The sequence below is a fragment of the Excalfactoria chinensis genome, chromosome 5, assembly GCF_039878825.1.
Source record: "Excalfactoria chinensis isolate bCotChi1 chromosome 5, bCotChi1.hap2, whole genome shotgun sequence".
Classification (NCBI taxonomy): domain Eukaryota; kingdom Metazoa; phylum Chordata; class Aves; order Galliformes; family Phasianidae; genus Excalfactoria; species Excalfactoria chinensis.
Window position 1 is genome coordinate 33385591 of NC_092829.1, and position 13909 is coordinate 33399499.

The window sequence follows — 13909 nt, forward strand, 5'->3', positions numbered from 1 at the left end:
ACCAAGTACGGTTCTTCTGGACACAAGCTCATATCACATTGAAACACATCTTCCACAATTATCTGTCTTAATGGATTCTCTTTCATTTTAAGGTACCGCATCATGACGCAGTGCTGGCAGCACAGCCCGGAATACCGGCCAAACTTCTCTACCATCCTGGAAAGGATCAAGTACTGCACGCAGGTATTGGCCCACAGTAACTATGTGGACAATAATCCCCAGAATGCCAGTCATCCAAATGCGCTATTAGTGCAAACAAGATTAAGGCTCCTCGCAGGCTGATGTACTTCCCAGTGGTGGTTCTGGCTCAGCTGTTCTTTTCATTTGTGCTTTCATCTGCCTACCTTAGCTCTCCTATCTTCAGCCCAACCACAATCAGATGATGCTGTTCCTGTGCAAGTGGCTGCTTTCGGTTCACTGCTTGTTCAGTAGCAAAATATCCTTCTTTTTGTGATAGAAAGGTATTTAGTGTCTGTCAAGGTCCACACTTTGACCTTGCCTAGTGCTGGTTGAAAGTCATGGCTGAATTGGTTGTGGGGGAAGATGGCATAGCAAGTTCACCATCTGGTAGAATTTTACAGTCAGAGGCACGGAACCAACCTGCCTGAGAGGCAAATTATATACTGGCAACCCCCAGCTCAGATGCAGATTTAATTAAAGCACAGCCTCTGTTCAAAGGAAGCACATAAACGAGAGAGGACTTTTACAAGTCCTAACAGCATGCAGTACCCAGCTGGCTTATGGCACCTTGTATGAGGTGCAGCAATGGTGCCCAAACCTAATGACAGCCTCTGCCAAAAGCTTTTCTTGCTCTCATAGCTTTTCCTCTGAAAATGCAGGTGTGACACCCTGGAGGCACTCAGGCTGTAACACATTTCTGTGCAATCCTTTCTACTAGGACCCTGATGTGATCAACACGCAGCTGCCCGTGGAGTGTAGCCCAACACCAGAGGATGAAGGGAACACGGTTGTGCGCCCAAATGTTCCCAGTGGGGTAGTGCCCCTGTTGGTGAGCCCTTCTCTTACACCTCAGATGACACCTAAAACCCTGGATTCCCACCATACTGGGCACAAACTTGTACAATGTCCACAAGAGCTACTGGTGGAGAACCTCAGCAACCGGACTGCTCGAGGGCCCAGCCTGCCCTGCCTCAGCGATTTCAACACGTCCTGGATCCAGAATCCGAACCAGAAGCTAGAATTCAGTAATCCACCAACCCACAGACTGAAGAATAAAACTAAAAACCTTTGGAATCCAACCTATGGATCATGGGTGCTAGAGAACATCTGTCACTTAAGCCCCACCTCCAAACTGAAAGCAACTCCGGAGCGAGAAGACTCAGGCTTTGATGGAAATTGCAGTTCTCCTCCCAGTTCTCGGGCATCTCCAGCATCTCCAAGTCGAAGCAACTGCCCTCACTTAGATATTGGTGGGATCGAACTGGTGAAACTCCAGACCTTCCCCTGTGGTAATGTAAATTATGCATATGATGATCTGTGCTATGGCACTGATCGCTCACCATCAGTTTTGACAGGGGTCAGAGCAGCTGTGCTAAGGAGCTCCAGTCTGCATACAGAGGAGAAACCTTTTTATAAAACAGAGAAAGCAGCAAGAGAGAGGGACTCTGGTCTGTCTTTGTCAGATGACCTGAGTGTTACACCAGTGTAACAGAGAAGATTCATCCAAAGATGAGAGAACGTGAGTGTTTCTGGAAAGGCAGACTTGACCTGCTTCCTATTTCACTTACTTCCTCCATGTAAGTTCCTTTAGAGGGGTGATGTTTATTTCAACATCAGCAATGATCTGCTTCCTCCTTCTACCTGCCAGATCCCCCTGTCATTACAGACAGTTGCATTTCTACTTCTGTTCACCAAATGTGTTCCAATGGACCAACTTAGTTGTAGAGAACAACAGCACTGCTGCTCCGAGTCAGCATACAATACCTAACAAAAGACCTCTTTTCCAAACTGCTCAGGTGAAAAGAAACAGACCTATCATCCAACCACAGTGTTTGGACGGAAACAATGACCAACACAGGTTGCTCTTCTTTCTGACCTAAGAAACCAAAAATGCATGCTGTGCCAGCAGTGAACAACTTGTGAAGACCTGCTGTGTTTCCTTGAGATTTTTACTGTTCTGATGACTTGCCTAATGATGCTCACGTAGTGATAGGAAAGTAAGTGAACAGCAGCCATCTTTTCATCTGTTTAATAGCAGATCCCTTGGAAAACATGAATTTACTGCTTAAATTGGAAACAAGAAGGATGAAAAAAATCCAGGATCCTCTGAGCGTTTTGAAAACAAGCAATGAAGAGGAAAACAAATTTATGTTTGAGAAAAACAGCTGGTGGAGCTGATGGGATCTCCGAATAACAAGGAAAATGTGCTGCTTGCCTCATGGTGTCATGTTCTTCACAGCTCCTGGTGTGGAAAGGGCAGGTGGCTTTCCAAGGAGTGAGCTGCCAGGGTGTGATGGGAAATGGACTGGTGTCATCTTTTAATGGACTTTATTTGAGATGGACTTCATTTTTGTAAGTACTTTGATACGCAGCAGTGATTTCCTGTGCTATGTTGATAAGCATTACTGATGTTCTAAGGTAACACTGGGTAGGCTGTAGCTCGTTCCAATTTTCGTGTACACTCCTTTGAAGTAGAAACAGAGTATTGCAAGGAGCAGAGTGAAGACCACCTGCTCAATACAGGCATCACCGTACAGCACCCCTTCTACAGCAAGGCAGAATAGCTCAGCCACTGGAGAGAGCTAAAACTATGACTTGGCTTCGCATACTTGAGCAGATTGTCATTCTCTTTAACCTTTCAAGCATAGAGTTGCTGGTTAAGGTAGTTGGTTTTTTGTTTTTTGTTTTTGTTTTTGTTTTTTTGAAGAAAGATTATTTCTAAGGCTTTTTTCTGTTATTTAGGGTCTGAACAGATGTTTGCTGGTTAAAGACTGGAGCCTGGAAAAGTAAATAATTTGGTTTAAGCCTGAGCAGTCTCAGAAGCATTTTGTCCCCGTCCCACTCCTGTACTGTGCAAAAACAACCTGCAACAGCAAACTTCATTCTGCCTTTACATGTAATCAAGTTGTATGCCAAGATGTTGGCTGTAGACTCCATCTCGTTCTCTTCCATGGGATGAGGTGCCCCGGTACAAGCTATGCATGTAGGGATTAGCTGTATGCACACAGTCTAAAGATGTGGGTTAGCAGGACAGAGGTTACTTTGAAGACTTCATGTCCTCTGTGTCACTGAGGACTGGATAATGCTGATATGTGGTACAGAATAGCACAGAGTGAAGAGTCTGAATCCATCCTTGGTCAGTGAAGTGTTTTTTCAGTTCAGGTTTAATACTTTGCTTATCTGGCTTCACACTTGTTCCCAGCTTTCTATAGTCTTAGACCTTAAGATTCAGAATGAGTAGTTTTATATACTGTTACTGCCAGATCTGACTGGTGATGATGATCCTTCCAGCAGTAAGCTATATAGCATAGAAAAAATTCCAAATCCACATTGTGAAGTTACAAGTGGTCAGCATAGTATTATTCATGCTTTCAGCCCATTGCCTGTCCTACCTCATGTCCAGGAACTGCTACAGCCAGGTTAGATGAGGTACAGTTAGCAGGAAATTAGGTTACTCATCCTTTCCTCTTGCAGAGGCTAACATGACTGGTTATGTTGCAGGCAGCCCACCTCTGCAATCTGCTTGTCAAGAATAAACAGATCTAATCTTGGCTAGCTGGATTAACAGCAGCTCACCTATATACAATAATGCTAGCATTCCAGTGAGAAGCAGGCAGGATCCCTGCCGAGCTCACTTTGAGCTTCCATTGTTTTTCCACATACGCAGCATTTGCTTCAACTTGATTCATAAATTTAGAGAAGCAAATATTGATAAAACTACATACATAAGACATTGAAAAGTAAAGTGAGAGCAAAGTTCCACTGCTCACCAGTGCTACAGTTGGTCTCGCATGCAGCTCTCTTAATTTATTCACACGGTGCAAGTAAGATAATCAGTCTAGCACTTTGCACGACACAGATGTTTTCAACGAACAGTTAAGTGAACGTACTTATATATACAGGAAGAACGGGGAAAAAGCTTCACTGAACTACAGTAAACCTCTATCCAGCCTGGTGTCTTATCTCTATGAGTGACCAACAGCAGGCTGTTGAAGGGCAACTGTAAGAGTGGAATAAGCATGTAGTGATTTGTCTCCTAAGTACGCTTTGCTAGTTTACAACAGCACGTAGCTCAGGATGTACTGGAGTCAGATGCAGTGCAGTGTCTCCTAACAAGGCTGGATGTGGATCTGCACAGACCAAATGGGCACTAAAAGAACTGGCTGAGAACTTTAAGCATCTGCATTAGCAACATGCTTTTTATATGTGCTCTTACCTCCCTCAAGTGGAAATAAAGGTAAGCAAACTTTTGTCAACACAGACGCCATCAATCTTTGGCCTGTAATAGCTTTTCTGTGTGTATCTGATCTCTTAGATGCTTTTCAAAAACCTCACATTAATGATTTCTTTAAATGACGACACAGGAGGAAATAATGCTAATACTGCTCCTGCTGTGGTGCAATACGCTGCCCAAACCAGGTTAATGAAAAAGAAAACTCTAAGTGATGTGTGCTACAACCAACCACCACTTCCTACAATCCTTAGCCTGTTAATACAACCACAGATTTCAGTGTCCAAATTATACCATTTCAAAATAGCGTTTACTTGAGATTGTCTTTTAAGGTGATGCATGTAGTGCATAATGAATGAGTTGAACCCATATTGTCAAAATTAGATTTACTTGGGCAACTAAAACCCAATGAAATGATTTTGCTCAATGAGATCAATGACTTGATCAATCAGCTCAACGACTTGAGCTGGAGACTGGCATTATTTAGTCACTTAATCCATATGGAATGTCTTCCAACAGTTCCCCAGAGAAGAATCAGCCCTATAAAGGTATACTATAAATTGTTCTTCCCGTTGGGTGCCTACATTTTAACAAAGACTACCACCTCCATTTAGTTGTGTGTATATAGAGATGGGTTTTTTTCTTCTGGATTTGGCATTAGTACTTTATGCTCCTTAATGCAGCCTCATACCTACATTTTAAAAGAGAGGACAGTAATAACAAAAGATGAAATAATGCACGTTTCAATCTGTCTTTCTCTATTTTCTTTTCACATTCGTTAATATTCCTGTTATCTTTTCTCTCCTCTACTTCAAATGTTTTGCATCTTCATTTTCCCTTTAAACAGACAATTTTTAACTGCACAGATTTAAGTTTTCCACTTACATCAACCCTTTCCCCCAGGTAAGTTCTCCACTTACTTCCCAGTGGGCTGGTGTACCCTGAGACGACTTCACAGATATAATTACACAGATACGGGCTTTTGCAAGTATAACTTATTCCACCTCCAATACCCTCCCACTCCTTACCTGAAACAGAACTCTACTGCTGGGAATATGGCTTTCCCCAAAGTATGTGCATCTCTGCAGCAGTGTGAGCCAGGGATCACTCTTCTTCAAACCGCTGAGCAGCAGAGCTATGCCAGACAAGTTTTTTCCTGCCGCTGCGGCCTTGCTCTTCCTGCTCCCAGCTGCCTACCCTTTTCAGTCTGAGGCAGAGACCTTAGGCATGACATTACTAACATCTGCTAGTCTCATCACATGACACCTTCATTTAATTGAACCGGTTTTGATTTGTTGTTACCTCTGAACAAGGCAGCACTTCTTGTCAACTTACCTTACTGGGTGACTACTGTGCATAAGTAGATGACAAGCCTGCTTCTATGCAATTTCAAGTTGGACAAATGTATACTTTATATTTGCAACACAAAATAAAGAGACACTAATGCTGACTACTTGTTTCCCTCTGTGTTAAATACAGTTTGCACACAGGTTAAGAGGACACTGCCTCACTGAGAAACATTGCCAGTCGTGCAGGACTGACTCCAGGAACAGAGCACTGATTATCCCTTACTGCCATGAAAGACAGCCCTGTGGAAACAGTGAACTGTTCTGTGCCTTAATGCATTATTTTTGTAATATGCTGTAAGAACTGGATTTTTGAGACAGAACCCACCTCTAAGAAAGCCATCAAACTTTGCACAGTGTTGGGAACGAAGTTGCAATGTCAGCTTCTTAGAACCAGTTTTATTTCAGGAAATAGTAGACATTAGAGCCTAAAACCACAAGAAACACTAAAATAACAAGGTTTTGTCCCTTGCATAGTGAAGTTCTTTAAGAAAATATTATTCTTGTGTGACCAAATCACCATGGATGCCCTTTTTTCCTTCAGCCTCATGTATTTATTAGCATACACACTTAAGAGTAACAAACACTCAGCCAATACAGTCAAAAGTGACCACAGTCAGCATTGCATTGTAGTGTTCAGAACAGAAGCACTGTTGATGATACAGGCCATTTGATCTCAGTACTGTCAGAATAATAAAAAATAATGACACCAATTAAAAACAAAAACAAAAAAAAAAAAAAAAGAAGCAAGAGCCCTGTGAGATTCTCCAGGGTTTAGTCCAAATCCCATTGAAATCTTTCCCTATCATCGGAACTGAATCAGAATCAGATGGTAAGTAAATACTCCATGTGCAAAATACAGAGGCATTTAATTTGCATCATTTTGGTTAAACTTAATCCCAACGTATATCCATGGGGAACCTTAACACCTACCATTTTTAAACTTACACGATGTACTTCTTTGTGTACTTCTTTTTATATTGCACCTTCCACCAAAGAACCTCACGGCATCTTGCAGGCAAATATGAAGTACAGCCTCATACCATTCTATGAGATAAAGAAGTACTATTACCATCTGTTAAACAGGAACAAAACTGAGGCCAAGGATAGCTGCCCAAGGCCAAAACGCAAGTTGCTATCAAAGCTGGGGAAGAGAAGTCCTTCTGCTAGATTCATGCAGCTACAGTACTGAACTCTGCTGCATCTATCTAGAGAGCTTGGTGACCTTGGCGCATAAACCAAAGGTTTGTTGCTCCTCCCATGGACAAGCATATGTTCCCATGCTGTGGAAACACGTGATTCCAGTGTCTCCAGAGTGAGGCACTATCCCAGTGGAAGCATTTAAAGAACTGTGTTCTGAATTTATATGTAAAACAAGTGCCTTGGTTGCCATGCATCAGCTCTTAGATGGCAAATGCCTGTGCATGTTGATCTCATACAAATGTAAGCTTGTTCAAGGCAAGATATTCCACAGAGAAACAAAACTATACTTCTTCCTCACAGCAGCACATGAATGTACACAAAGAGGCACTCAGGGACTTCTGATGTGAATCAAGGTTATCTAACTTAACTTACCCTGCGATAATTTGCTCATGATCTCACAGCCTCCATCCCCTGAGAGCTCCAGTCCTCACATCTGTAGTCCTACACTTGCCATTTGCTAAAGAAAAGCTCCTTTCCTTTGCACCTTTCCTGTAACAGCAGCAGAATATTAGATTGTGGTCTTTTCCTTTCTAGCCCTTTAATAAGCCAAGATGTCATTTCAAAACAAACTTGCTAGAACTATTTAGCATCTAGAATGAATCTCCAGAACAAGGACTGCTATAGCTGAGGTTCTCTTTCTCCCCTCTCACCCCCCATCCATCTTCTCACCTACTGTACAGCTCTGAAGAGGTTCCCTTGTTACCTCCAAGACCAGGTTCTACAAACCACGCTCAGAGGTGCCAGCAGCAGTCAGGTTTTTGAAGCTACCACTACCACACTGCTTCTACTTTAAAACAAGACATCCATTCTAAAAGTTCATGACACATTCTCAAGTGACACTGGAGTATCAGCTAACTTTTACCCCCTAAAATCCCACCCCCCATCCAGAAAATAACTTGCACTGGTGCAAAAGGTTCTCATGTGTTAACAGAATAAAGAATTATGAAAATTAATTAGGCAAACCACTCATTAATTGTATCACCCTAACCATCTCATTATACTTTATCCTTTATTTAACCTTTTCCAGTTCTGTCTGGTTTTATTTTGTTGTTTTTTTTTTTCCAAATCCCTGGAGCTGCAGTCTTACAGGAAAGGCCTCGTTATTAAAGGTCCCTCCTGTAAGATTTATTTACTCCTTTTTCCTCCTTAGGCACTGCTAGCTCATAGTTTACCTGTTGGTTGCAGAAAAGGAGGAGGACTTTTTTCTTAATTAATAGTATGAAAATCACCACAGATTAATTTGTCATCTCATAGCGATTCCAAAGTTAGGAGGCATCTGAAATCACAACATGCATGCTCAATACTGGAAGCTCACCACAACTTAAAAAACAAACTCAGTGTAAACTCTTTGAAATAGCTAAAAAACCCTCTGGAAAAGGAAAGAAAAACAGTGGAAAATTCATTTGCCCACTATCGTGAAAATGAACTGAGAAGGACTCAAGAAGGCCACAGAAGAAGTCTGAATTTGCAATGAACTGCAAAAATAATTATCAGCTTCAAACAACCTCAGTTTGACAAGGAAATGTCTCCACACCTCACTATATCCCACGGGATACCCATTCTATGTCCTCTAACCTTTAGGGCACAATTACATACTTAATACTGCTGTTTTGTTTAGAGGTGATGAATAAGTTCTTGAATCTGATCTCATAGAACAAGAGTCTGTTATCAAAAGTAACTCTCAGATTTCCCTTTGATTCAAATTACAAACATTACAGACGCACTTCATTCCAGGGCTACACTCTATGGGATTTTTGCTCATGGTCACAGTTAGTTACTCTTGAAAAAGCTGCTCCCCCAAGCACCGAGTTACCTTCCTCCATCCCAGAGTTCTTGGAATCTCTTCTGAGTACAGGACACTCGCAAGAGACAGCCATCGCTGATCAATGTGCATTACCAGCTCACGATGTTAGGAGTGAATTAATCAAACACTAATCTAAGCCTTGTCCTTATTTTGGAAACTGCATCAACATATATTTATATTAAAGCCTGGAATGTAAGTGAACAGGTGAATACTGATAAGTCATTACATCCTCTTATATTTATAGAACTCAAAATATTTATAGAAGTGAAAAGAGGCAACCAACAGAAATGGTATGTGAAGCCATTATAAGAAGTATCACTTCAGTCTTCCTCATTTTAATCTAAACACTGTGAATCACTGTGAGTTGTGGCTGTGCCTGGGCCACAGCAGAAAAGAGTCAACCACAAGTGGTTCTGTGATTCCAGACAGGGAATAAGGTATGTGATATATTGACATTCCCTCCCCCCAAACTGCCCTGAGTTAACAGCTGATATATTGGAGGAGGAACATCTAGGAATTATCATTAGTGTAATGCCGTGAATGCAAAAACTTTTCCCTCCTGATTTCTGCTCTATACAGTCACATATAAAAGTACTTATATAAGTCTACACACTTAAGTGGCAGCACTGTACTAGGAAACAGGAGCATGACCAAGAAATCACCTCTTTCACGTGCATCAGAAGATAGTCAAACTATGATCTTTAAAAGATCACACTGGTTACTGGCTACTAGTGTGTGCATCTATGTGCATGTGTACAGCGGTTTTATGTTTAAAATGAGCATGCCTTGAAAAACCCCTTAGTTCCCCAGTCTGAGTGGTAGAGTGTTATCACTGATTTTCACAGCTGTAGTTGAGCTGCAAGAGGCCAAACCTGCCAAGCTAGGCACTTTTCCAACAGCCCACCTAGTCTGAAAGTCAAAATGTTTCTGGATACAACAGGCTGCTACTTGCTCCCTGGGCTATCTGTAATCTCCTGAGAGGCTACATAAAAAAGCAGAGGCTGCTCTTGGACAGAATTGAATTGAGGGCTAGGGTGGGGATGAGGAGGACTAATCAACAACAGTTACCACATACAGCCACTACAAACTGCTGTCTCACTTTGCTCCAGGATTCTTCTGATTATCACCAATTTCCACCTTGAGTACACTTATAACATAAGGCAGCAGCTGTTGTTAGTCCAACCTATAGCATACACAGGAGCAAGAAGACTTGGAATAAGAGTGAAAGGAAAAAAACACTCCTGCTGGTTTCAAAACTATCCAGTTCCCTGAAAAGTTGTTACTCCCCCCTTGAATTCCCAAGCACTTGCTCTGGATCACTGAGAGATAAACCCATCAGTTTACCAGAAATCACAATCTTTCTGGTTTACCATACAGACCTCTTGACTCATGCTGGTGTGATTCCTGAGTATGGAGATCTTGATTCTCTGAGGACCAGTCTTAGTTTAGGCTGGTGCAATACAGACCAATCTGGAGTTAGTTATTTAGTTCACAGAGGGCTGATGCAAAGTCATTCCAAAAACTAGCTGCTGGGTTCTGGATGCATTTCCCTCTGCACTGTGATGATCTCAGGAGTTTGAAGGGAGCTAGTTAAAGCGGTTTCCTTCTGAGTGATCTCAGCAGAGAAGAAAGTTAGTTACAAAGCAGCCCTGTAAGTTTTGTGCCACTTTCAACTCATCTTTCCGTGATGCTTTCCAAGATGCGAATCAAATTGTCCAGTCCCAACAAGTACCCATCCTCTCTGTTGCCTTCTTGCCAGGGGATCCTATGATCCAGTGTCTGCCCATCAGGGAGAAGGGTGGTCTTCCCAAAATCAATCAGCCACACATTGGCATTCCCACTGCCATCATGTACAAAAAGTAGTGAACTTCCAACGACCTGGAAAGCAGATGGAGATGATGTTAGAAGTGTATCTTTAGGTCTCCTCTATCACTTATGCCTCCCATTAAGACAACAGTCTTCTCACCTGAGACCTGACAGTCTATAGGGCCACCCTGCTTGCATATTTACAATTTGGATGCATCATTTATGTATGAAATCAATCAGTAACATATAAATGGGCAGGGAGCGGAGAATAGGGACCCAGCAGACAGAGGGAAGGGAAGCAGTTCACCAGCCCACGTGGCAGCTGGTCTCAATTCGAGCAATTGAGCAAATGCCAGTAACTATTTTCAAATAAAGGCCATAACCTATGATCAACAAAACTGCCTCCAGTGACAAGTGGAAATCAGCAAGGTGAAATAAAATGTCTGACCTCAAACTCTTGAGCTGTAATAAGCAGAATGTAAAATGCCAATGATGCCCACTCTACAGCAAAGCACAGAAGGACAAAGTACAGAGCAGAATAATATAGATTCAGTGCAAACCCAGTATTTTGATAAAGACTTAATCATCTAAACACAACTTGATTCTACCGTACCCAAATGCAAGCTTCCACATTTATCACTGCAACACACCGAGATTAGAGAAAATGACATGAAACTGGTACTACTAAACTATTCCCAACAGTGGCCCAGAGCTTCAAGTGTTGGTACATTATAAAGATGAGAGGATTCATTATCTATTATCCCTGTATCTTTGTGATGAAAGCTTTGAGTTACCTGTACTGTAAACACGTTAGTTTCCTTCTACCACAAACTCCTTTCTAATAATAGAGTAGGCAATTCTGAAGCACATGCGAATGACCAAAAGCAGCAGCACTACCCCTTTACACAGCATTACACTCACCGCTCACCTCATGTCGCTTGAAGAAGTCTGAGGATTCAAGAATGATATGAATTTCCTGCAGACGCTTGAGGTATTTTTTCTGGAGGGTGACAACAGAAAAACGAAAAGAGAAACAGGCAGAGAATGAACGAAGATACTCGGCTTACAGGAACCAATATAACAAAGAGTTAATTTTAGACCAGAGGTCCTTCAAAACAGAGCTGTCATTTGAAAGTCAGTCTGAAAAAACACTTCAACAGGCTTCAACTGCAAAAGAATAGAACAGATTTCCTCTCCTTCATGCATTACACCGAGCATGCTTATCTGCCTTGCTTTGGATGCAATAATATAGTCTGCTCTGCAGCCAAATGCTAAACGCGTCTTTTATTTTTCTCTCTTTAAAATATTTTTTTCCAATAAAGATAGAAGTTTCAAGCACTGAAGAATCTTTCTGTTCACCACAGTGTGAGAATGAGCTGGTATTAGAGAGACGAGGAATATATATCCAAACATATAGGGGCGGAAAATATATAAGGAGAGGAACATCCACACATAAAGCTCTAGTATGCATTTTAATGCTGTTCCGTTTTACCAAGCACAGTGCTCCTGGGTGGCTACTCTTTCCTCATAATGGCTTCTACATTGCAACAATACGCTGTGGCAGCCTTTGAAGTTCTGAAGACAAGAGAGACACGTTATGACATCTACCACATGCCTGCTGTGCTTCCTCTGAAAACCATGAAGTGGCATACAGGAATTGCTCTCTGAGGCAAGTCTCACACACAGCAGAGCTAGCCACCAATCTCACTTCCTGTTCACATGCTCTGTTTTTCTTCTCTCTAGAAGAAATTCTCACATCACAAGTTTTCTGCCAACACAACCCTTGCTTATAAATCACCATCCTGATACATCTTACAGTTATGGTGGAGACTGGTGGCAAGTCACAAGTTTGATTTTTGGCCAGCATGAGAAACCTGAGGAACTCGTGGCAAGAGCTGCCACAAGAGGTCACAGCCAACCACCACTCACTGCCCAGCGAGTCTTTATGTCCAGTCCATCTACTCAGTGGGACTGGAAGCCCAATCCTGTTCTTCCTCGGCAGTTTAATCCATCTTTCTTGTACCAGAAGTGTGGCCCTCAAGTCTGCTGAATGGGTCAAAGATCAGTGAACATTAAGAGATCAAACTCACCAGAATAACTGTGTTGCCCTCGATGAATTCCACAAAAACCTGAAGCACTTGCTCCTGTGTCTTCGTAGTTTTGAAGTTTGTGTTGCATGTTCCATCTGCTTTCTGCACAAAAACACAATTATGCCACACGTCATTCCTCTCATCAGCCAATGCCGTTGAACCACCATCAGCTCAGCTCTCACTAACCAGATGAAAGTAAGTAGTCAAACAGGAAGAGAGGAGATAAACCTCTTTTTAAGCAAGAGGTGGAAAATAAACAAAAGCTGATAGGATAACTTGAAATGGCACTTCATATCCTGTTGAGTGTAGTTAAAAAGCAAAACAAACAACCACAAACCTCGTGGTACTACTAGCCTGCAGAAGGGTTTTCCTCACATCTCAGTAGTAGCAGCACAAAGGTTCAATGGGGCAAACCACAGTGACCTCTTTGGCTGTCTTCTTAACAAGCCTGACACTGCCAAACCCTGACAGGGAGGGGCAGAAGGGGATGGTTTCAAACCCAATTCTACCAGTTTTTCTTCTTTTTTTGTTTATTCCTGTTTACTTTTTTGTTGGCTTTGTTTTTCATTGAGGAAACAAAACAAGTGTAGCTAAGATTCTCCATTCCCAAAATACCTTTATGTTAATATGACCCAGAAGTCACTGAACACAAACTGAGTTCCAGACGAGAACAACTCAAGATTTGCAGTGATCCAAACGCTAGCAGTGATAAAAGTGGGTGTGTAAATCCTGGCAAAAGACAGCGTGAGCATGCTTGTAGCAGCAATGCTGAACACAGAAGCACCCTGCAACTGAAAATGATAAAATCTTCATGTGCATTGATAACAGCCAGTTTGTGCTCGTGAGGCGTAACTAAGAGCAGTGCATGAACCTGACACATCTGTCAACACTGACGGCATGAGTACACGCCTCTCCAAGAACATCCCTCGTATGAAAAGACACAAGTAAAAGCTTTTAGGACAGGCATGTAAAATACAGCCATTTTTGCAGTTGGTCACTCGTGTCTACCAAAAGCCCGCAAGGCATCAAACTACATTTCTCGCCACTGTATCAGCCCAGTGAAATCCCGCATCTCTGTTATTCCTTCATAGGATTAAATTAACAGCTCATCAAAATATACTCCCTTCAACACATTGTCACACATTATCACTGCACCAAAACTAGTTAAGTTCTGCTCTGGTCTCGGAAGGTGCAATGCTTTTTACTTCACAGCAGAACCAGAGCCCTTAGAACATATATAAAAAAATCC

At 42.1% G+C, this 13909-nt stretch overlaps 2 protein-coding genes across 3 annotated transcripts in view; one reads left to right on the forward strand and one right to left on the reverse strand.

Annotated features, from left to right (window-relative positions):
* Positions 1-3896, forward strand: part of LTK (leukocyte receptor tyrosine kinase) — a 78848-nt gene extending 74952 nt beyond the window's left edge. The window contains exons 28-29 of the mRNA XM_072337764.1: positions 93-183; positions 899-3896. Of these exons, the coding sequence (XP_072193865.1) occupies positions 93-183; positions 899-1669 (862 nt within the window). The 3' untranslated portion in view covers positions 1670-3896. The remainder of the gene's footprint in view (positions 1-92; positions 184-898) is intronic.
* A 2398-nt stretch (positions 3897-6294) lies between these two features.
* The window catches only part of ITPKA (inositol-trisphosphate 3-kinase A), a 37325-nt gene continuing 29710 nt past the window's right edge, over positions 6295-13909 (reverse strand). The window contains exons 5-7 of one of the 2 annotated variants that reach the window (XM_072338296.1): positions 12661-12762; positions 11499-11570; positions 6295-10642 (exon numbers count right to left, since the gene is read on the reverse strand). In XM_072338296.1, coding sequence (XP_072194397.1) covers positions 10439-10642; positions 11499-11570; positions 12661-12762 — 378 coding nt within the window. In that variant the 3' untranslated portion in view covers positions 6295-10438. Of the gene's footprint in view, positions 10643-11491; positions 11571-12660; positions 12763-13909 lie in introns of both variants that reach the window. The other variant, XM_072338297.1, reaches the window with a different exon arrangement.